The 23,151-nt window shown below is 47.8% G+C and overlaps 1 protein-coding gene across 1 annotated transcript in view; it reads right to left on the bottom strand.

Annotated features, from left to right (window-relative positions):
• The window catches only part of ATP8B3 (ATPase phospholipid transporting 8B3), a gene marked incomplete at its 3' end in the record, with an annotated part of 58,374 nt that extends 36,937 nt beyond the window's left edge, over window positions 1-21,437 (bottom strand). The window contains exons 1-6 of the mRNA XM_079961125.1: window positions 21,249-21,437; window positions 6,820-6,861; window positions 5,462-5,553; window positions 2,746-2,859; window positions 1,687-1,785; window positions 193-254 (exon numbers count right to left, since the gene is read on the bottom strand). Of these exons, the coding sequence (XP_079817251.1) occupies window positions 193-254; window positions 1,687-1,785; window positions 2,746-2,859; window positions 5,462-5,553; window positions 6,820-6,861; window positions 21,249-21,306 (467 nt within the window). The 5' untranslated portion in view covers window positions 21,307-21,437. The remainder of the gene's footprint in view (window positions 1-192; window positions 255-1,686; window positions 1,786-2,745; window positions 2,860-5,461; window positions 5,554-6,819; window positions 6,862-21,248) is intronic.
• Window positions 21,438-23,151: the final 1,714 nt, after the last annotated feature.

Raw genomic sequence — 23,151 nt, 5'->3', positions numbered from 1 at the left:
GGAAACAGCCGTGCACACAAAAGGGAAGAGGCTCATGCTGTGGCTTGACACCCTCCACCCCCACCCCCCCTTGCCACAGAGGACCTCCGTGGGGCTGAGCAACTGTAAAGGAGAGCGAGGGTGAAGGGCAGGGGCTGGTTCCCCCTCTCAGAGGCAGTCAATGCGCCCTGAAATGCCTGCCCCTTTTCTCACCTTTTCCCCGTCAAAATCTCGCAGGGGCGGCTGTTGATCTCCCAATCGCTATGATGACGGCCCTGTGGAGCGAAAGGAGGAGAGGAAAACAGTTATTTCCATTGCCAGTACTATATAAACAAGGGACGCGGATGGCGCTGTGGGTTAAACCACAGAGCCTAGGACTTGCAGATCTGAAGGTCGGCGGTTCGAATCCCCGCAATGACGGGATGAGCTCCTGTTGCTGGATCCCTGCTCCTGCCAACCTAGCAGTTCGAAAGCACGTCAAGTACAAGTAGATAAATAGGTACCGCTCCGGTGGGAAGGTAAATGGTGTTTCCGTGCATTGCTCTGGTTCGCCAGAAGCGGCTTAGTCATGCTGGCCACATGACCCAGAAGCTATACGCCGGCTCCCTCGGCCAGTAAAGCGAGATGAGCGCCACAACCCCAGAGTCGGCCATGACTGGACCTAATGGTCAGGGGTCCCTTTACCTTACTATATAGACATACAGGTCAGGTTTATCCTGCCTGCCCTACATAAATTCCCAGGACGTGCAGACTAACAACAACAACAACCACAACTTATTATTTATACCCCGCCCATCTGGCTGGTTTCCCCAGCCACTCTGGGTGGCTTCCAACAAAATATTAAAATACAATAGTCTATTAATCATTAAAAGATTCCCTAAACAGGGCTGCCTTCAGATGTCTTCTATAAGTCTGGTAGTTGTTAATTTCCTTGACAACTTCCATGATGGGAGGGTGCCACCACCGAGAAGGCCCTCTGCCTGGTTCCCTGTAAAGTCACTTCTCGCAGGGAGGGAACCGCCAGAAGGCCCTCAGTGATGGACCTCAGTGTCTGGGCTGAACGTTGGGGGTGGAGACACTCCTTCAAGGATACTGGGCCATTTAGGGCTTTAAAGGTCAGCACCAACACTTTGAATTGTGCTTGGAAACATCATGGGAGCCAATGTAGGTCTTTGAGGACTGGTGTTATATGGTTTCGGCAGCTGCTCCCAGTCCCCAGTCTAGCTGCCACATTCTGGATTAGTTGTAGTTTCCAGGTCACCTTCAAAGGCAGCCCCATGGAGAGCGCATTGCAGTAGTCCAAGCGGGAGATAACCAGAGCATGCACCACTCTGGCAAGACAGTCCGTGGGCAGGTGGGGTCTCCTCCTGTTGACCAGATGGAGCTGCCCTGGACACAGAACTGACCTGCGCCTCCATGGACAGCTGTGAGTCCAAAATGACTCCCAGGCTGTGCACCTGGTCCTTCAGGGGCACGGTTAACCCATTCAGGACCAGGGAGTCCTCCACACCCGCCCGCCCCCTGTCCCCCCCAAACAGTACTCCTGTCTTGTCAGGATTCAACCTCAATCTGTTAGCCGCCACCCAACCTCCAACTAAAAGCACTAAAAGCCCTGTTCCTATATTGTCTAAAAAGGGAACCCTGATAAGATTAAATTTGTAGGGGAGAGATCTATGAGGGGTCTTCAATGTGCCAACCCATACTTACAATGTCATCAATCAGGTCTCGGACGCCTCTGATGGAAAGCAGGAGCGTGAGGGGGAAGAGGAGAGCGAACCATGGAAGCGTGGAGATTTGGGGAACAGTCTGAAACAGAAGACAGGCCAAGAACAGTGACTATTCGGAGATTTCTCACAATGGTGTGGAACCCAGTTCAGCTGCTGATGGATTGACTGGGTGACTGCGGAAATGGATAAAAGCCCCCCATCCAAACAATGACCGTCATCAGTCCAGGTAAGGGGGGGGGAAATTAGTTTTAATTTTTATCATCTACAATACTGTGTTATTTAAACCACAGAGCCTAGGACTTGCCGATCAGAAGGTTGGTGGTTCGAATCCCCGCAATAACGGGGTGAGCTCCCGTTGCTTGGTTCCTGCTCCTGCCAACCTAGTTGTTCAAAAGCACGTCAAAGTGCAAGTAGATAAATAGGTACCGCTCCGGCGGGAAGGTAAACGGCGTTTCCGTGCACTGCTCTGGTTCGCCAGAAGCAGCTTAGTCCTGCTGGCCACATGACCCGGAAGCTGTACGCCGGCTCCCTCGCCAGTAAAGCGAGATGAGCGCCGCAACCCCAGAGTCGGCTGCGACTGGACCTAACAGTCAGGGGTGCCTTTATCTTTACCTTTACAGCACATTGACTATTGCTTTCATTCTATGGATCAATGGTTCTTGTTAGATAGTAAAGTTCACGTTAAATGGCTGTTTTTAAAAGTCTGGAACGGATTAATCCATTTTGCGTGACTTCCTATGGGAAAGCGCGCCTCGGCTTTGGAACGCTTTGGTTTTGGAATGGACCTCCAGAAGGGATTAAGCTTGAGAACCAAGGTACCACTGTACTTCCGGGTTTGTGGCATTCGTAAACCGAAATGTTCGTCAACGGAGACGTTCGAAAACCAAGGTACTGCTGTATTTTACATCTGTTTCTTTTACGATCTCCCAGTCTTGATGCTTGAAGCAATAGGGGTCACTGACTGACCCCCCCCCAATGGGTTGCTCCAGAATTCCTCTCTGGGACACCCCCGTTCCCAAATACATGAGAAGCCCATTACCTGCAAGAGGATGATGAAGATGAAGTATAAATTAACCAGCCGATGAAGCTGTTCGTACAAGTTGAGCGGGAGGAAAGTGAGGACATTATACTTGGCCGTCTTAATGCCGTTGCCCTGAAAACGAAGGTGGAAGGACAAAAAAATAAAAATAAAAGTGTGTGTTCTGAGACTTATTCGAGTTATCAAATCAGTTGGGGGAACTGGGAAAAAACTGTGCGCTCCCAAAATCCACCAGAAGGAAGCACGAATGGGGTCAGCAAGTTGTGTTTGCTTAGCTCTTCGAAATTGACGGTTGCAATCGAAATTATTCAACACCCCCATGGCAAATTGAAATTTGCAGACTTTCTGCTGTTCATCATGATAATTTATCACGGTCAAATACAAGCTCAAAAAGCACAACTGGGACTGCTTTCACGGGAATAAAATAGACATTGAAAGCAGTGTACAACAACAGCTGAAAGATTAAAATCTAGGATAAGCACATAAACACATAAAGACCTAAAAATTTGGGCTACCGTACAAATTGGCCCTGGAGGCCGACTTTGACTGTTTTTCTTGCAAACTAATTTATTTTGGGGAGGTGGTCTGCACCTGCAAATCTGCACGCAGAATCTAGCGACCAACCAGGTCGTCTTATGGTCTTTGCCTAAGAGGAGAAAATTGTGTACCCAGTCATAAAAGGGACAGACTTTCAGATGTTTGCAAGGAGACAATCCAAGTTGCGTTTTCTGCTGAATTTTGGGGGAAACGGCTCAAAGCGTTCCATTGCGTCCAACTGTTTCAATGGCTTCTGTTCGATTTACTCATTGCAAACAGCTGAGTCTGTAAATTTAGATAATTAACCTGATTTGCAATGGGTTTTTTTTTTTTTAATCATTTCGATTGTGACTGTACATATCAGCACCTCGCAGCTCTAAAATGAGAGAAGGCAACTAATATTGAGAAGTTAGTGGCATTCTCTCCCCAGGGAGGTTCGCCTGACGCCATCATTATATATTTTTAGACACGCCGTGAAAAACTTTCCTCTTCAACCAGGCCTTGGTCTGATTAATATTCAATGTGTCTATGGGAAGATGGAAGGTATTGTTTTGCTGTTTCGTTTTTACTTATTTACTTGTTTTTATCCTGTATTTTATTCTGCATACCACCCTAAGAACTTTGGATGAAGGGAGATAATATGCAGTGCTTTTTTCTAAAAATAAAAATTTGGGGTACTCTCATTTTGACTTAAGAAAACCACTGTTTTATAGTTCAAATGGGGGAAAATAAATATAGCAAAAGGCCGCCATCAGGCGTAGCAACGGAACTGGCGCTTCAGTGTGCTAGAGAAGAAAGTAAAAAATTAATTTTGTTTAGTTTCTTCTCCCGTTAGATTCGCAAAATGTTTAGGGGCATGCGTGCCCTTGCATCCCACCAGAAGAAAAGCACTGGGTATATGAATCTAATAAATCAATAAATCAATATTGGGGAGGACAGGGGGTGGGCGGGGGTGGGGGACTGCCTGGTCCTGAATGGGGTAACTGTGCCCCTGAAGGACCAGGTGCGCAGCCTAAGAGTCATTCCGGACTCACCGCTGTCCATGGAGGCGAAGGTCAATTCTGTGTCCAGAGGCAGCTCCATCTGGTATGCAGGATGAGACCCTACCTGCCCACGGACTGTCTGGCCAGAGTGGTGCATGCTCTGGTTATCTCTCGCTTGCACTACTGCAATGCGCTCTCCATGGGGCTAACTTTGAAGGTGACCCGGAAACTGCAATTAATCCAGAATGTGGCAGCTAGACTGGGGACTGGGAGTGGCCGCCAGGACCACATAACACCGGTTCTGAGAGGTCTGCATTGGTTCCCAGTACGTTTCCGAGCAAAATTCAAAGTGTTGGGGCTGACCTTGAAAGCCCTAAACGGCCTCGGTCCAGTATCCCTGAAGGAGTGTCGATACCCCCATCGTTCTGCCCGGACACTGAGGTCCAGCTCCGAGGCCTTCTGGTGGTTCCCTCATTGCGAGAAGTGAGGTTACAGGGAACCAGACAGAGGGCCTTCTCGGTGGTGGCACCCACCCTGTGGAACACCCTCCCTTCAGATGTCAAGGAAATAAGCAGCTATCCTATCTTTAAAAGACATCTGAAGGCAGCCCTGTTTAGGGAAGTTTTTAATATTTAACGCTGGACTGTTTTTAACACTTGATTGGGAGCCGCCCAAAGTGGCTGGGGAGACTCAGCCAGATGTGCGGGCTATAAATAAATTATTATTATTATTAAGGATTTTGTTACTGCAGGTTGCCTAACGCTTAGGCCGGCCCCTTCTAGAACCGAGTCATGTTTTGTCCTAGCTGCAGTGAATCTGCTGCTTAAGAAAAGGAAATATACCGTATTTTTTGCTCTATAAGACACACCAGACTACAAGACGCACCTAGTTTTTGGAGGAGGAAAACAAGAAAAAAAATATTCTGAATCCCAGAAGCCAGAACAGCAAGAGGGATCGCTGCGCAGTGAAAGCAGCGATCCCTCTTGCTGTTCTGGCTTCTGGGATAGCTGCGCAGCCTGCATTCGCTCCATAAGACGCACACACATTTCCCCTTACTTTTTAGGAGGGAAAAAATGAGTCTTATAGAGCAAAAAAATACGGTAATTTGCAGTAAGCACTGAGGGTTTGGGGAAGGGGACGGAACTGGACTTCCCATAAACTACAAGATCAATAAAACAGAGGTTCCATTTCCTTACAGCATATTTTTTCTTCTTCAGACACCAGGCGTAGGTCGTGTGAAACTGCTCGTGGTATGCCCGGTCATTTGCCTTCACGATCCAGGTAAAATCTGGACAAAGAGAGGTAGGGAAGAAGACCTCAGAGGTAGCACTGTTTGCAGAGAACAGTCTAGAACCCCATGATAGAAAAGAGATGCCGGGAACACAGCTAGAGAGATCTAGAACCCAAGAGGCACCTAGAACCGTAAAGGGGGAAATGGGTGCCCAGAGCACAAATGAGCCTAGTACCCTGAAATAGCAAGTGAGGTCTATAAACCAAAGCAGACAGGAGTCTAGAACCCTGGGATATCACGAGAGCTCCAGAACCCCACCCCTCCAATTAATCTGGAGCGCTTAGTTTGAGGTTCACAGAGACCGTTTGCTAGGTCTCTGTCTCACTCTTAATATATGTAATTTAAAGACTGGTTCTTATTATTCTTTTTGTTTTTTAAAAACCCCACGCTTACAAATCGTGAAAGAGAGGAAGGAAGGAAGGAAGGAAGGAAGGAAGGAAGGAAAAAAGAAAGAAAGAAAGAAAGAAAGAAAGAAAGAAAGAAAGAAAGAAAGAAAGAGGGAGAGGGGGAGAGAGAGAGAGAGAGAAAGAGAGGAAGGGAGGGAAGGAGGGAGGGAGGGAAAAAGAGCGAAGGAAGGAAGGAAGGAAGGAAGGAAGGAAGGAAGGAAGGAAGGAAGGAAGGGAAGGGAAGGGAAGGGGAGGGAGGGGGGAGGGAGGGAGGGAGGGAGGGAGGGAGGGAGGAAGGAAGGAAGGAAGGAAGGAAGGAAGGAAGGAAGGAGAGAGGAAGGGGAGGGAGGGAGGGAGGGAGGGAGGGAGGGAGGGAGGATGGAAGGAAGGAAGGAAGGAAGGAAGGGGGAGAGGGGGAGAGGAAGGAAGGAAAGAAGGAAGGGAGAGGGAGAGGGAGAGGGGGAGAGGAAGGAAGGAAGGAAGGAAGGAAGGAAGGAAGGAAGGGGGAGAGGGGGGAGGGAGGGAGGGAGGGAGGGAGGGAGGGAGGAAGGAAGGAAGGAAGGAAGGAAGGAAGGAAGGAAGGAAGGAGAGAGGAAGGGGAGGGAGGGAGGGAGGGAGGGAGGGAGGATGGAAGGAAGGAAGGAAGGAAGGAAGGAAGGAAGGGGGAGAGGGGGAGAGGAAGGAAGGAAAGAAGGAAGGAAGAGGGGGAGGGAGAGGGGGAGAGGGAGAGAGGAAGGAAGGAAGGAAGGAAGGAAGGAAGGAAGGAAGGAAGGAAGGAAGGAAGGAATCCTCAGGCTTACAATGTAAAAAACCATGACATAAATGGAAAGCGGTTTGGGAGGGAAGAGGAAAGAAGCAAGCTCAAGTTCTCAGCTACCTTGTTGGGATTTGGAGTCATCCTGGCTGGCCATTTTGGTCCCTAGAAATCAAAGAGATAGACAGAGAGGTAGATTAGACAGACTGCACCAGTCATGTATTTGGGTCAGATTCGCCACCCCTTAGCAGCAGCGACGAGAAGAACCATATACTTGACGCATTCTACACAATATTCCGCTTATCTTTCGCGAATACCAAAAGCTCGTTTCAGCATTTCGCTTTGTATCCTTTGAACAATTTTGTGCATTCGACTCGTTCTTTTTCGTTTTTTATTATTTATCATTTTTCTTTCTTTTTCCTTTTCCTTTCCTTTTTATATTTTTACTTTTTCCGTATATTTTTCTTTTTCTTTTTGAATATTTGGATGTCATGCTTAATTCATGCTTTCTCTGTAATTTTTTTAAAATGTAATAAAGATAATAAAAATAATAAAAATAATAGAGAGAAAAGTTGGTCCATTAAGTTAACTTATTCCAGAAAGGATGCTGAACGTATAAACTAGCCTAACAGGTTTATGGGGAAATGGGCATTTTAAACAATGTTAAAAACTGGGTCCCACCTTATGCTGCTTTCAAGCTGCTGTAACAGCATTTCGTAGAATCCTAGAATTGTGGAATTGAATGGGTCCCTCCAGAGGTCATCCAGTCTGACCCCTGCAATAGAGGAATCCCAGCAAAAGAATTCTGGAGATCTTTGAACTGAAAAGTTCACACACACACACACGGACCTGGAAGATTCTGGTAAACAGAGAAGGCATTTGGCCTGATTCCGCAGGATAATTTTTCTCTTTGATGTTTAACCAGTCCTTTGAATGGGCAAATTTCAATCTGTCCCCGTCATGCCTCATAAAACAAGGGGGAGATGGGTGGACTCAGTGTCTCAGCTGGAGGTGGGCTGTTGGGGTGTGTGTTTCCTTTAGAAGACTCTGTACGTTGCATTTTTAAAAAAAATACAGTGGTCCCTTGGTTCTCAAACTTAATCTGTTCCGGAAATTCCGTTCCCAAACCAAAAGCTGGCATTTGTCCGCACACAGCTTCCAGGTCATGTGGCCAGCAGGACTAAGCCGCTTCTGGTGAACCAGAGCAGCGCACGGAAACGCCGTTTCCCTTCCCGCCGGAGCAGTATCTATTTATCTACTTGCACTTGGACGTGCTTTTGAACTGCTAGGTTGGCAGGAGCAGGGACCGAGCAACGGGAGCTCACCCCGTTGTGGGGATTTGAACCGCCAACCTTCAGATCGGCAAGCCCAAGAGGCTCAGTGGTTTAGACCACAGCGCCACCCGCTTCCCTTAGCCCTGTATAGGGAGGGTTTATAGTGGTACCTCGGGTTACATACGCTTCAGGTTACAGACTCTGCTAACCCAGAAATAGTGCTTCAGTTTAAGAACTTTGCTTCAGGATGAGAACAGAAATTGTGCGGCGGCAGCGCGGCAGCAGCGGGGGGCCCCATTAGCTGCTTCAGGTTAAGAACAGTTTCAGGTTAAGTACGGACCTCTGGAACGAATTAAGTACTTAACCCGAGGTACCACTGTAGTTTCATTGGAGAAACGTTGGAGAGTATGGTGTCGCAGAAAAAGGCCGTCTACAACAGAAATTTGAGAGTGTGGCTTCTCTCTTGTCTGCCAAGAGATCTGTAAATGTTTGCTGATTGCCCTCACTTGACCGTTCTGGGTCATCCTTTTGAATCCTGCTCACAAATTTACACCTGTTGATGGACAGAAGATGCTCTGCTTAAAAGATACTTGCCGGACCGGTTTTGCAGTTCATCCCAAACAGCTGATAGCAGTTTATTTATTTAACAAGACTGACATATTGAAAACAAAAACAAAACCGATTTTTTCCCCAGATAATTCCTTCTACTGCGGGGTCATTTAAGATAGTCGAAAATGGATTCAGGGTTGCATTTCAGAATACCCCGTGTGTTTATGAACATTTATTTTATTGTTTTTACATCTTAGGATTCCTGCAACGGCCCCAAAACACAGAGAGACAAACACTGTCTCCAGCCCAATAATATCCAGTTCCTTTTGCCAGTCCTAAACGTCGCCTTGCTCAAGCTTGCAAAAATCTATCATTTGCCTGATAATAAATGTTGGAAGTGTAAAGAGGCTGAAGGTACATTCTTTCACCTTTGGTGGACGTGCCCAAGGATTAAGGCCTTCTGGGAAATGATATATAATGAGTTGAAAAAGGTACTTAAGTACACTTTCTTGAAGAAACCAGAGGCCTTTCTCCTGGGCATGGTCGGCCATTTGGTGCCAAAGAAGGACAGAACCTTCTTTATGTATGCAACAACAGCAGCAAGAATATTGATTGCAAAATATTGGAAGACACAAGATCTACCCACTCTGGAAGAATGGCAGATGAAGATGATTGACTATATGGGACTGGCAGAAATGACCGGCAGAATCCGAGACCAGGGAAAAGAGTCGGCGGAAGAGGACTGGAGGAAATTCAAAGATTATTTGCAGAAATATTGTAAAATGTTAGAAAGTTGTTGGACAGAAATCAAGTGGTTTCCAGCTGTAATGTAAAAGTGGAGTAATAAGTTAAAATAAGTTATAATAAGTTACAAAAAGGATTTGCTGAATTAAGTTTTGAACTGGAATACAAAAGGGGGAGGTGAGAGAAGGTCCGAGAAACAAGGCAATAGAAATAAGTATTGGAAATCATATGTGTTTTGTTTTTGTTTTTTAATTGTGTAATTCTGTATTTTTGTTTTTTGTATTAAATTCGAAACTCTAATAAACATTTATTTAAAAAAAAAACTAAACGTCGCCTTTCATTACCTGGAAACCATGTCAACATCAGCCTACCTGAATCCTCAACTCCCTTCCTTCGCAATCACAGAATCCTGTAATTGCAGAATCACTCCAACCTGCTCTGATGAGTCATCTATTTCCCACAATCCCTGACAAACTCACATGGATTGCACCGGGGTTATTATTTTTGGAGGAGGAACTCAGGGTGAATTGAGTTCCCTTAACTTTCTAAAAACCAAATAATTCTTCCTCCTCCTCCTCCTTTTAATACACCTAATGTCCCACCTATATCTGTAAACGGTAAAGTTGAGGCCGTGTCCAATGCTGATCATTGTCTCCTAGAGTTTACTACCGTATTTTTCGCTCTATAAGACGCACCAGACCACAAGATGCACACAGTTTTTGGAGGAGGAAAACAAGAAAAAAAACATTCTGAATCTCAAATGCCAGAACAACAAGAGGGATCGCTGTGCAGTGAAAGCAGCAATCCCTCTTGCTGTTCTGGCTTCTGGGATAGCTGCGCAGCCTGCATTCGCTCCATAAGACGCACACACATTTCCCCTTACTTTTTAGGAGGGGAAAAGTGAGTCTTATAGAGCAAAAAATACAGTAACCGCATCTTAGATTTCTCCACTGCCTGGATGGCACTGAAACGGGGCCCTCAATAAACAAACTTCGTGGTGCGTTCCCCCAAATTTTTCCCTAGGAAAAAAAGAGCTTTGCACCATTTGTGGGCACAAAGGGGTAAATCACTGCTGCAGTCCGATTCTGCTTGCGGGCTTTATTTTTTAGATACACTTTTGATTTATTTTCCATCTAGTTATATACATTCGCATCGTCGTCGTCTTCAGAGCCTAGCGACTTCCTTCCCTCCCTCCTCTCGGCTATCAAAATCAACCTCCGTATCCTTGCATTTTGCATGGTTCAACCGTTCCGATTGTACCCAAACGGCTCAAAAAACCTGAATAAAAGTAGAAAATTTCTCACTGCTTGCGGGGCTCCCCGTCGAGACATCCACTCGGCCGCCAAGAGGCACGATCCTGGACTTAGATAGGTCCCGATCCAGCAGCCAGCCAGCCACTTCTTAAGGTCTTAGGGCGGTGGGGACGAAATTATCTCCATTTTCCTCGTTTATTTTTCTCTCCCGACTGCCCCAGGGTCCTCATTAAGGGCGCAGCTCAAAACCCGGCAGCTCCTTAGCAGCCAGTAGTTGGCACACCTTACCTGCTTCCCTCCCTGGGGCCAGGTGAGATATGCCCTCTGCCAGGGATGCCTCAGAGGCCCTCGAGCGATTTGCTAGATGTGGCAGAGAGGAGAGGCTGACACTGTCAAGATACCTGGGCGGCCCTTGAAATCTGCATTGACTGACAAAGGAGTGCCACTCTCCCCAGTCTCCCTGTCTCGCCTCTTCTCTCTCTCTCTCTCTCTCTCTCTCTCTCTCTCTCTCTCTCTCCAAACCCGCACCTGCCAGCACCTTTCCCATGACGATACCTGCAAGACTCACTCACCTGTTCCACGGAAGAGAAATCCTTTCCAGCCAGGTGTAAGGTATCTTCTTTCACCTCTCCCGCGCCCGGCTGGCATGCTGCCAGGGGTTGTGCCCACACAAAACACCCACACGCAAAATCGAACCGGCTTTCACACACGTGGAGGCTGTTCCCCTGCGCTTCGCATCCGTAAATGGAGCCTCTGTGAACCGGGATAGTCTACCTGTGCCAAGCTATTCATCAGCACGGCTCCAGTTTCCACCTCTCTTTCTCTCAGTCACACAAACACACAACATAACCCTCCAACATTTCACCAGTGAAAACAGAGATGTCCTGTTCCATAACAATAATAATCTGATTATTTATACCCCACCTATCGGATTGGGTTGTCCCAGACACTTTGGGCAGCTTCCAACATACATAAAAACATAGTCAGACATTAAATATTTTTTTAAAAAACGCCACTCTACAGGGCTGCCTTCAAATGTCTTCTAAAAGTTGTGTGTTTACTTATCTGCTTGGCTAAGGAGTTGCATAACTCCCTATTTTCATGGGAGAAACGTTGGAGGGGATGGAATAGGATGTCCCTATTTTCAGGGGAGAAACATTGGAGGGGATGGAATAGGACGTCTCTATTTTCACGGGAGAAACGTTGGAGGGGATGGAATAGGCGTCCCTATTTTCAGGGGAGAAACGTTGGAGGGGATGGAATAGGACGTCCCTATTTTCAGGGGAGAAACGTTGGAGGGGATGGAATAGGCGTCCCTATTTTCACAGGAGAAACGTTGGAGGGGATGGAATAGGACGTCCCTCTTTTCAGGGGAGAAATGTTGGAGGGGATGGAATAGGACGTCCCTATTTTCAGGGGAGAAACTTTGGAGAGGATGGAACAGGACGTCCCTATTTTCAGGGGAGAAACGTTGGAGAGGATGGAATAGGATGTCCCTATTTTCAGGGGAGAAACGTTGGAGGGAATGGAATAGGACGTCCCTATTTTCAGGGGAGAAACGTTGGAGGGGATGGAATAGGACGTCCCTATTTTCACGGGAGAAACGTTGGAGGGGATGGAATAGGATGTCCCTATTTTCAGGGGAGAAACATTGGAGAGGATGGAATAGGATGTCCCTATTTTCAGGGGAGAAACGTTGGAGGGGGTGGAATAGGATGTCCCTATTTTCAGGGGAGAAACGTTGGAGGGGATGGAACAGGACATCCCTATTTTCAGGGGAGAGATGTTGGAGATGATGGAATATGAAGTCCCTATTTTCACAGGAGAAACATTGGAGGGGATGGAATAGGACGTCCCTATTTTCACAGGAGAAACGTTGGAGGGGATGGAATAGGACGACCCTATTTTAAGGGGAGAAACGTTGGAGGGGATGGAATAGGACGTCCCTATTTTCAAGGGAGAAACATTGGAGGGGATGGAATAGGACGTCCCTATTTTCACAGGAGAAACGTTGGAGGAGATGTTTGCCTAATCTTCTCTTTCAGCCATGCACATTGCTGGCTCTCACTGCCTCCCGTGGGAGTGAATTTTCCTATGTGCCAATGCATGAGGAAGCTCAATTTGTCACCAACCACAAGTGCCCAGTGCTTTGAGGAACACACAGAGCTATATTTTTAAAAGGGCGGTTCGAATCCCCGCAATGACGGGGTGAGCTCCCGTTGCTCATTCCTTGCTCCTGCCAACCTAGCAGTTCGAAAGCACCTCAAAGTGCAAGTAGATAAATAGGTACCGCTCCGGTGGGAAGGTAAACGGCGTTTCCGTGTGCTGCTCTGGTTTGCCAGAAGCGGCTTAGTCCTGCTGGCCACATGACCCGGAAGCTGTACGCCGGCTCCCTCGGCCAGTAAAGCGAGATGAGCGCCGCTACCCCAGAGTCGGCCACGACTGGACCTAATGGTCAGTGGTCCCTTTACCTTTACCTTACAGAAATCCAGTGGGGTTTGATGCACACCCCAAAATGGGCTAACACCTTTCGCGTGCAAAACTGGAATTGCATGGCATGTCCTCAGTTTCAATCCAAAGAAACAGACGGAGTCTACTTGCTTCAGAGAGTTGGCAGGTGGTGGATTGGGCAGTTGACCCAACAAGGAACTGTTCTGCCTTACCTCTCCACTCTACATGCTAGCCAAAACCCTCCATGGATTGGAAAGGCAGAACAAAGTGCTTTTGCTCTGACGTAGTGCCTCTGCCTCTTCTCTCTGCACAAGCCTTGCATGATCATATTTCACTCTGTTTTTCTCAGCGGTCTGATTCTGACCGCAGACCCAGCTAACTCCTTGCTGCCCACTGCGGCGAAGCCCTTTCTGTCCAGCTTCGCAGGTGCAGCAATAAGTAACTGAACAAACCCCTGTGTTGCAAAGAGAACGTCAGCAACGTCTAGTCAACACGATGATCATGTACATACGCAATAGACTCCTTCAGGACGCAGGTGGCGCTGTGGGTTAAACCACTGAGCCTAGGACTTGCCGATCAGAAGGTCAGCAGTTCGAATCCCCGCAATGACGGGGTGAGCTCCCGTTGCTCGGTCCCTGCTCCTGCCCACCTAGCAGTTCAAAAGCACGTCAGAGTGCAAGTAGATAAATAGGTACCGCTCTGGCGGGAAGGTAAACGGCGTTTCCGTGCGCTGCTCTGGTTTGCCAGAAGCAGCTTAGTCCTGCTGGCCACATGACCCGGAAGCTGTATGCCGGCTCCCTCGGCCAGTAAAGCGAGATGAGTGCCGCAACCCCAGAGTCGGCCACGACTGGACCTAATGGTCAGGGGTCCCTTTACCTTTACCTATAGAATTCCTCCAAACCATAACAAGTACAAAATGAAATCTTGAGTCTCAAAGTCTCTAAGAATCTTTAAATGAAGCAAGGGATCAGACTTTGTACACTGAAAGACAAGCTGTGAAGCTTCGTGTATTCAGCAAATATGATGTCCAGCACTGAACAGTGATTCCGTGTTGCCTGGACATTGCTGACAGTTTTGCAGGTGGACAGAGTCCTTATACCCTGTGAAAATTATTTTCCCGTTCTGCTCTGTATTGTGGATGCCGCATGGCCTTCCAGCACTTCATATTACAATGAAGAATTGTACGCTAGAAGGCAAATACAGTGGTACCTCGGGTTACATAAGCTTCAAGTTACAGAAATAGTGCTTCAGGTTAAGAACTTTGCTTCAGGATAAGAACAGAAATTGTGCTCCAGCGGCACGGCGGCAGCAGGAGGCCCCATTAGCTAAAGTGGTGCTTGAGGTTAATAAAGTTTCAGGTTAAGAACGGACCTCCAGAACGAATTAAGTACTTAACCCGAGGTACCACTGTAAATACAAAATGAACTCCTGATCTGAACAGCCCGAAACACAACTGGTGTGAAAATAGGTCTGGCACAGAATTAATACAATAGGACACCTAAATCTTACTCAGAGGAATCCCAATGGGATTAGGGAGAATGGGCAGTGTGGTTTGGAATACAGTGGTACCTCAAGTTAAGAACTTATTTCGCTCCGGAGGTCCGTTCTTAACCTGAAACTGTTCTTAACCTGAAGCACCACTTTAGCTCATGGGGCCTCCTGCTGCTGCTGCGCTGCTGGAGCATGATTTCTGTTCTCATCCTGAAGCAAAGTTCTTAACCTGAAGCACTATTTCTGGGTTAGCGGAGTCTGTAACCTGAAGCGTCTGTAACCCGAGGTAGCACTGTAGTTGGAAAATAGGGATAGACAGGAGTTTAGGGGGTCAGGAGATAGTTTGGGGTCTGGACAGGAGATCCAAGAATAAGAGGTGACAAGGGAGTCATTTAAGAGTGCTGGAAACCTGGGAGAGTCACTTAAGGGATCTGGGAGAGAGTTTGAGGAATAAGGAGCAAAGAATGGATGCTTTTGAATTCTGGTGCTGGAGGAGACTCTTGAGAGTCCCATGGACTGCAAGAAGATCCAACCTCTCCATTCTGAAGGAAATCAGAACCCTGAGTGCTCACTGGAAGGACAGATCCTGAAGCTGAGGCTCCAAGACTTTGGCCACCTCAGGAGAAGAGAAGACTCCCTGGAAAAGACCCTGATGCTGGGAAAGATGGAGGGCACAAGGAGAAGGGGACGACAGAGGACGAGATGGTGGGACAGTGTTCTCGAAGCTACCAGCATGAGTTTGACCAAACTGGGGGAGGCAGTGGAAGACAGGAGGGCCTGGCGTGCTCTGGTCCAGGGGGTCACAAAGAGGCGGACATGACTAAACGAATAAACAACAACAAAAGGGACCTGGAGATCTGGACGGCTCTGGGAGGCAGTTTCAGGAATAATACAGATCCTCAGAGTCTCCCTATTTTCCAGGGACAGTCCCGGATTTACAGAAGCCATCCCGGTTTCTGATTTGACCCCAGAATGTCCCACATTTCCTTAGGACGTCTCTACTTTCATTGGAGAAATGTTGGAGGGGATGGAGTTATGCGAACCTCCTAGCTAAGGAGAGATAAGTAACTCTACTACCCTTAGAAGATTTTAAAAAATTGCTTCATGCTTAATTGTGTTTTTGTTTATGTTGGAAGCCACCCAGATTCTTGGGCTGCTGTTTCTGCATGTGTGCTCTAGATGGAGCAGTTGTCTGGTCCAGAATGTTGCATCCGCCAGAGATTAGATGCTTAAGCAAAAGGATGAATGATTGTCACATTTGCCTTGCAGATCATAGAATCATAGAATCACAGAATCCTACAGAAGCCCAGTAGACCTGAAGGAGTGTCTCCACCCCCGTCGTTCTGCCTGGACACTGAGGCCCAGCTCCAAGGGCCTTCTGGCGGTTCCCTCCCTGAGAGAAGTGAGGTTACAGGGAACCAGGCAGAGGGCCTTCTCGGTGGTGGTGCCCGCCCTGTGGAATGCCCTCCCAGCAGATGTCAAAGAGAAAAACAACTACCAGATTTTTAGAAGATATCTGAAGGCAGCCCTGTTTATGGAAGCTTTTAATGTTTAATGCTGTAAAAGATAAAGAGTAATGGGACCCCTGTCCATTAGATCCAGTCGTGGCCGACTCTGGGGTTGCGGCGCTCATCTCGCTTTATTGGCCGAGGGAGCCGGCGTACAGCTTCCGGGTCATGTGGCCAGCAGGACTAAGCCGCTTCTGGCGAACCAGAGCAGCACATGGAAACGCCGTTTACCTTCCCGCCAGAGCGGTACCTATTTATCTACTTGCACTTTGACGTGCTTTCGAACTGCTAGGTTGGCAGGAGCAGGGACCGAGCAACGGGAGCTCACCCCGTCATTGCGGGGATTCGAACCACCGACCTTCTGATCGGCAAGTCCTAGGCTCTGTGCTTTAGACCACAGCGCCACCCGTGTCCCTGTTTAATGCTGTATTGTGTTTTTAATATTTGGTTGGGAGCTGCCCAGATGGGCAGGGTATAAATACATTATTATTATTATTATTATTATTATTATTATTATTAATTGAGAAAGACTTACGTGGCAGCTGCATTGCACATTTCAATCAGATTCTCCGATCTACTTGATTGGGAAACCCAAGTGGCAGGGAGTCATTTTTAAACAGGCCCATGCGAAACCGTGGGAGGGTGGCTCCTGTTCCGTCTTGCCTTTAAGGGTAACTAAATCTCGCTTCTGGCTTCTGGGGAAAAGCCACTGCTCCGTGGCGGAGCAACAGCCGATCTGTTTGGAAACCCGGCAAGGAAGCGTTGAACTGGTTTCGGCGCTCACGGCTTTAATTGAGCTGCTCACCTGGACCACGCCTCAACCGCCTGCAAACCAGGTTCACATCTGGTGCCGATCTCATTCCTCAGAAGATGATCAGAGGAGCCTGGCTGCTGAGTCAACCCTGCATCCTGTTCTTTTGTCTGCCCTGCATCTCTCAACGTTCAGCTTAAGAAGGCGATTGGGCCGCATCTGGTCCCCGGGCCTTAGGTTGGGTAAAAGTAAAGCGACCCCTGACCATTAGGTCCAGTCGTGGCTGACTCTGGGGTTGTGGCACTCATCTGGCTTTACTGGCTGAGGGAGCCGGCGTACAGCTTCTGGGTCATGTGGCCAGCAGGACTAAGCCGCTTCTGGCGAATCAGAGCAGCACACGGAAACGCCGTTTACCTTCCCGCCAGAGCGGTACCTATTTATCTACTTGCACTTTGACGTGCTTTCGAACTGCTAGGTTGGCAGGAGCAGGGATCGAGCAAGCTCCCGTCGTCACGGGGATTTGAACCGCCAACCTTCTGATCGGCAGCCTTGGGCTCTGTGGTTTAAGCCACAGCGCCACCTGCGTCCCCTTTCACTTTTCCTTAGGATGTCCCTATTTTCATCGGAGAAATGTTGGAGTTGGACCCACGAGCCGTCTGAAGGCAATCCTGTACAGGGAAGTCATTTTTTAATGTTTTCTGTTATGCGACTCCTGTGCCAAACTACAACAACCTTTAGAAGACATCTGGAGGCAGCCCTGGATAAGGAAGCTTTTGGGTTTTTTTAAACGTTTAATGTTTTTGAATTCTGGTGCTGGAGGAGACTCTTGAGAGTCCCATGGACTGCAAGGAGATCAAACCTCTCTATTCGGAAGGAAATCAGCCCTGAGTGCTCCCTGGAAGGACAGATCCTGAAGCTGAGGCTCCAAGACTTTGGCCACCTCATGAGAAGAGAAGACTCCCTGGAAAAGACCCTGATGCTGGGAAAGATGGAGGGCACAAGGAGAGGGGGACGATAGAGGACGAGATGGTGGGACAGTGTTCTCGAAGCTACCAGCATGAGTCTGACCAAACTGCGGGAGGCAGTGGAAGACAGGAGGGCCTGGCGTGCTCTGGTCCAGGGGGGTCACAAAGAGGCAGACACCACTAAACAACAAGAACATGTTTTTATATATGTTGGAAGCTGCCCAGAGCAGCTGGGGCAACCCAGCCAGATGGGCAGGGATATTAATAATAAAATTATCATTACGGAATATGACACAACCCAAAGAAATGGCCCATTTTCACATTCCTTATTTTTTTTTGCAATTTCTCCCTCTCCTCTGCATTCCTCTCCCTCTTAATTAGGGTTTAACCAGGATTAATTCCCTGAATCAGAGCAGCCCCAGACTGCCCCGGCTTTCATTTACATCTCTCCGCCCCTCCTCGCACGTAAAGTAATGCACTGACACGAAGCAATTTTGAGACGATGGCATGTGTGGTGATATCACCAAGATTCCCCCTTTTCCCCAGTGTTTCTGTTGTGCCCATGGTTATTGCTAAAACCCTGGGCAATAGGATAAAGAAATGAGACTTTCATGTGAGGCTGTCCCTCAGCGGTTGCTGGTCACTAGTCTAGGGCAAACGGGACGACAAACTTAGCCTCTCTGCCTGCTTACCTACTTATGGCCAGTCCAGAAGGTGGTTCGTTCCTCCTTGCAGAACTCAGCCCTTGCAGAACTCAGCAGGGAGGAGGAGGAGGAAGGGGCCAAAGCTGGAATAAGTTTGCTCTGGCCTCTCATTCCCCAATGGCGCCACCTGCTGATGGACTCCCAGCCTTCCGCCCTACCAGCAAAAAAACAAAACAAAACCCTGCTGGAACTTGCCAGTGACTAGGACTGCCGTTCGGACATCGCCGGGATTCGGCACTGGTAGACAACATCCGGGTGGAAACCGTCTGGGGAAATATCTGGACAACTCAACAACAGGAGACACGGGTGGTGCTGTGGGTTAAACCACAGAGCCTAGGGCTTGCCGATCGGAAGGTTGGCGGTTCAAATCCCCGCAATGACGGGGTGAGCTCCCGTTGCTCGGTCCCTGCTCCTGCCAACCTAGCAGTTGGAAAGCACGTCAAAGTGCAAGTAGATAAGTAGGTACCGCTCCGGCGGGAAGGTAAACAGCGTTTCCATGAGCTGCTCTGGTTCGCCAGAAGCGGCTTAGTCCTGCTGGCCACATGACCCAGAAGCTGTACGCCGGCTCCCTCGGCCAGTAAATCGAGATGAGCGCTGCAACCCCAGAGTCATCCCTGAATGGACCTAGTGGTCAGGGGTCCCTTTACCTTTACCTGATAGATTTCACTCTTTCTCTAAAGGCAAGTCTTGTCAGGATGGAAGGGAATTCTCTCCGAGCTCCGGAGGGAGTCGGCTGGGTAGGGGTCGGGTCCTGCCGTGCCGGCGATGCGGGGACCCTCAAAAACCATGGGCGGAGATGCCCATGGACTTGGTGACTCGGCGGGCACCGTTTGCGCCCCCCCGACCCGCGAAGGAGCCTTTTTAAAGGCTGCGGAGCGGGTGACGGGGGGGGTGTGGTGCTGTGAGTCCAATGCTTCCCCTGCCCAGCGAAGCCGCATGCCATTCGGCGGAGAGCAACGACTTCTTCTTTGAAAATTTCGGATTTGGACTAAAAGGAACAACCCGTGAGTAAATTGATTGGACTTAAAAGGGAAATTTGATCTTTGAATTTGGAGCAAGCGGGGGGAGTGCAAAAAGGAAGTCCGCCCCCCCCCCCCCCCGTTGTAGATGGCTCAACGCAAGGATTTGACAATTAAGATCGAGAGATGAACTTGTTTACCTGAAAAAAAAATTTAACTTCATGAAGGGAAATTACAATAATTGTGCTGGAGGAGAAGACTGATTTGCGGGAACTAAAATGCAACCCCCCCGGGAACCGGGAACGATCCGCTATGAGAGACTGGTGAAGAGACACAGAAACTTTGACAGCTGCCAAAGTAGCTGTCAAAGCAGGAAAATAAAAGAGAACTTTGTTACGATGGCTTTGCTGGTTAGATTTGTTACAATTTGGACATAAATTATTGGAAATAAAGGCAACAAGTTATTTGACTTTTGGGTCTGATTTTGAAAGAAATTAAGTTACCATATTCCCTCTAGAGGGAGGCTGGGACATTGCAACAGTAGCAGCAAGTGGAAAAATACTATGAATTTGAGCAGGATCTGTTATCTCTTGGGAAAGCTGCAAAAACGAAGCATTATTTTGTCTACAGAGGTTTCTATACTAAAGGAGACAATGGATTTATCTATTGAAGAAAGGAAGGGACTTGACGCAAGTTATGTTCCTGAATAACAAAAGCCTCTGTGGAGAACAAGAAGTTTCTGAATTAGAAGGTTTCTGCAGCAGAACAGGAAAAAGCAACCTGAGGAATAAGAGCTGGACCAAATTTGAAGCCGGAGTATTTGGAACATCCAGACTTTAAAAGGACCAAGAAATAGAATTTAAGTTAGACTCTTAAACATAGAGGTCTGGATGGAAGAACAATGACTTTTTCTGAGAGTTTTTTCGAGATTGGACTTTCTGAAATTAAAAGCTATCAAAAGACGGCAAAGTGGAGTTGAGATATAGACGTGGATACACCAGGCTGGCAGTAGACAATGGATGAACTTTGGGGATTGGAACTGGGGAATGGGGGGGGGGGAGATTTGGAATCCAAAGGCTGTAAAATTATATATTATTTCTTTCTTTTCTTTTTTCATGTTTGTTGTTTGAAAATAGGGGAATTCGTGGAAGGGAAATGGGGTCGATCTTAGGGAATTATATAAAATATAAGGAGAAATGGTTCATTAAGATAAATAAGATAAATTAATTTGGAATAAATGGGTTATTTAAAATTACAAATAAGGTTTTAAAATTTGGGGTAAGAATCTGTGGAATCAATTTAAGGGAAATGGAATACAAGAGGGGGAGGGGGGGGGAAGTCCGGGAAAGATGCCACTGAAACCAAGTGTAAATCGTATTTGTTTTTTCTTTTTTTTCTTGCTATCTTTCCTTTTTATTCTGGAAAATTTTTAATAAATATTATTTAAAAAAAAAAAAAAGGATGGAAGGGAATTCTCACGGCCTCGGCCCTCTCTTCTCATTAAGTAAACTTCAGATGGTGCTGTGGTCTAAACCGGAGATTCAGGCAACCCTATGAAGGTACTGATATTGATTATGGTTTAAAGTATACAAGTGTGTGAGTGTGTGTGTAAAAAAATGTTTTTCTTTTTGAAACTCTGAAAACTAAAATTAAAAGAAAGAAGAGAAAGCCCAGTGCTTCGAGGGCCGCATAGAGAGGTCCCGAGGGGCCGCATTCGGAACTCCCCGTCCCTGCACTAATGGGACGTGAGCCAAAACGAAAGCAGGAGATCAATTCTGGGCATAGGTGTCAATGTTTCCCCTTTTTTAAATTCCCTTATTCTGAATATTTGCAAGAAAAGGGAAAATTTGACAGCTATGGTTCGGGGGGGGGGTGAAGCAATGGTGTGTGGATTGGGGTTCACCTGGTTTCTCTTGCTTCTCGCCAGAAGCCTCGACTCCGGTCCCCGATCTGGCCCTCATCGCTCAGCTTCAGCAGCAAACGCAAAATACGCCAAAAAAGCACACCCAGGTGTTCTTTGGACAGGGGAAATTGTCCCCTCGCTGATCCTTCGCTGGGTAGCAGAAACCCTTTCCTGTTTAAGGCCTCATCCTTCCTTTGAGAGCAGTCCTGGGCTGCTGGCTGCTGGTGGCACACAGGGCAAATTATATATATAGCGACCTGCCCCCTGTTGCGGTTCAGAATCCCGGAGGATAACTGGACAATCAGGAAGTGTATCCTCCTGGCCAAGCCCAGGTGAGGACACCTCTGCCTCCTCTGCACACTCAGGAATTTGCATGGGCCAATTTGCAACTCACCGCCTGCAGCAGCAGCAAACCTTTCCCACATGCCTGCCGTTGACTCATCACCAGGAAGGCTTTCCAAATTCTCCCCGAATCAGCAGCTCTTGCAATCTCCTCTTTTTTTGAGGCTGTGGCCCCACTCATTTCATAACGCATAGTACCATGCCCTCCAGAAGGCTGATGGCCGAAGAATGGATGCTTTTGAATTCTGGTGCTGGAGGAGACTCTTGAGAGACCCATGGACTGCAAGAAGATCAAACCTCTCCATTCGGAAGGAAATCAGCCCTGAGTGCTCACTGGAAGGACAGATCCTGAAGCTGAGGCTCCAAGACTTTGGCCACCTCAGGAGAAGAGAAGACTCCCTGGAAAAGACCCTGATGTTGGGAAAGATGGGGGGCACAAGGAGAAGGGGACGACAGAGGACGAGATGGTGGGACAGTGTTCTCGAAGCTGCCAGCATGAGTTTGACCAAACTGCGGGAGGCAGTGGAAGACAGGAGGGCCTGGCGTGCTCTGGTCCAGGGGGTCACGAAGAGGCGGACACCACTAAACGACTCAACAACAACAACCATCCCCTCTGAGTGTGTCCCAGTTTTCCAGGAACAGTCCCTGAATTATAGAAGCTGTTTTCCTATTTCCTCTCCTCCACTTATTGGAGAAACAATTAAATGTGATGTGCATGTGTGGGTGTGGGTGGGGGAAAAATAAGAGAGTCCCCTTTATATATTGAAAGTAAAAATCCCTGCACCAAATGAAGGAAATGGTTTAGCTGGCATAGAAAGCCCTTCCTATAATTTTGAAGGAATCTACATTCTTCGATTAGGGACGCGGGTGGCGCTGTGGGTTAAACCACAGAGCCTAGAACTTGCCAATCAGAAGGTCCACGGTTTGAGCACCCATTGCTTGGTCCCTGCTCCTGCCCACCTAGAAAGTAATGCAAAATGGATTGATCTGTCCCAGACTTTTAAAAACAACCCCTAAAACAGCACTTTAATATGAATTTTACTATCTAACGTGACCATTGATCCATGAAATGAAAGCAATCAACAATGTACTGCAGTCACACAATCCATCAGTAGCTGAACAGTCACAAAAACATAACAAAAAAGAGCCACAAAAATGCAAAATAAATAGCAAAAACAGACAGACCTCAGCGTAACACTCAAATCGGAAGTGTGGCACTCAAACTGGAGCACGTCCGGCTTCCGAAAAAAGTTCACAAACCAGAACACTTACTTCCGGGCTTGCAGTGTTTGGCTTCCAAGTTGTTTGAGGACCAAGGCGTTTGAGGACCAAGGGACCACTGTAATATTTAAAATAAACTGGGGCCTTCTGCATGCAAGGCAGTTGCTGCACCCACAGGCCTACGGCTTTGCAACTTTGGAGAGCAAAATGCGGCCTGCATCCTGAATGGGGTCACTGCACCCCCGAAGGACCAGGTGCACAGCCTGGGAGTCATTTTGGACTCACAGCTATCCATGGAGGTGCAGGTCAATTCTGTGTCCAGGGCAGCTCCATCTGGTAC

Source organism: Podarcis cretensis (genome assembly GCF_951804945.1).
Source record: "Podarcis cretensis genome assembly, chromosome: 18".
Taxonomy (NCBI): Eukaryota; Metazoa; Chordata; class Lepidosauria; order Squamata; family Lacertidae; genus Podarcis; species Podarcis cretensis.
Note: the sequence above shows the minus strand (reverse complement) of the source record. Positions and strands in the feature narration are given on the sequence as shown.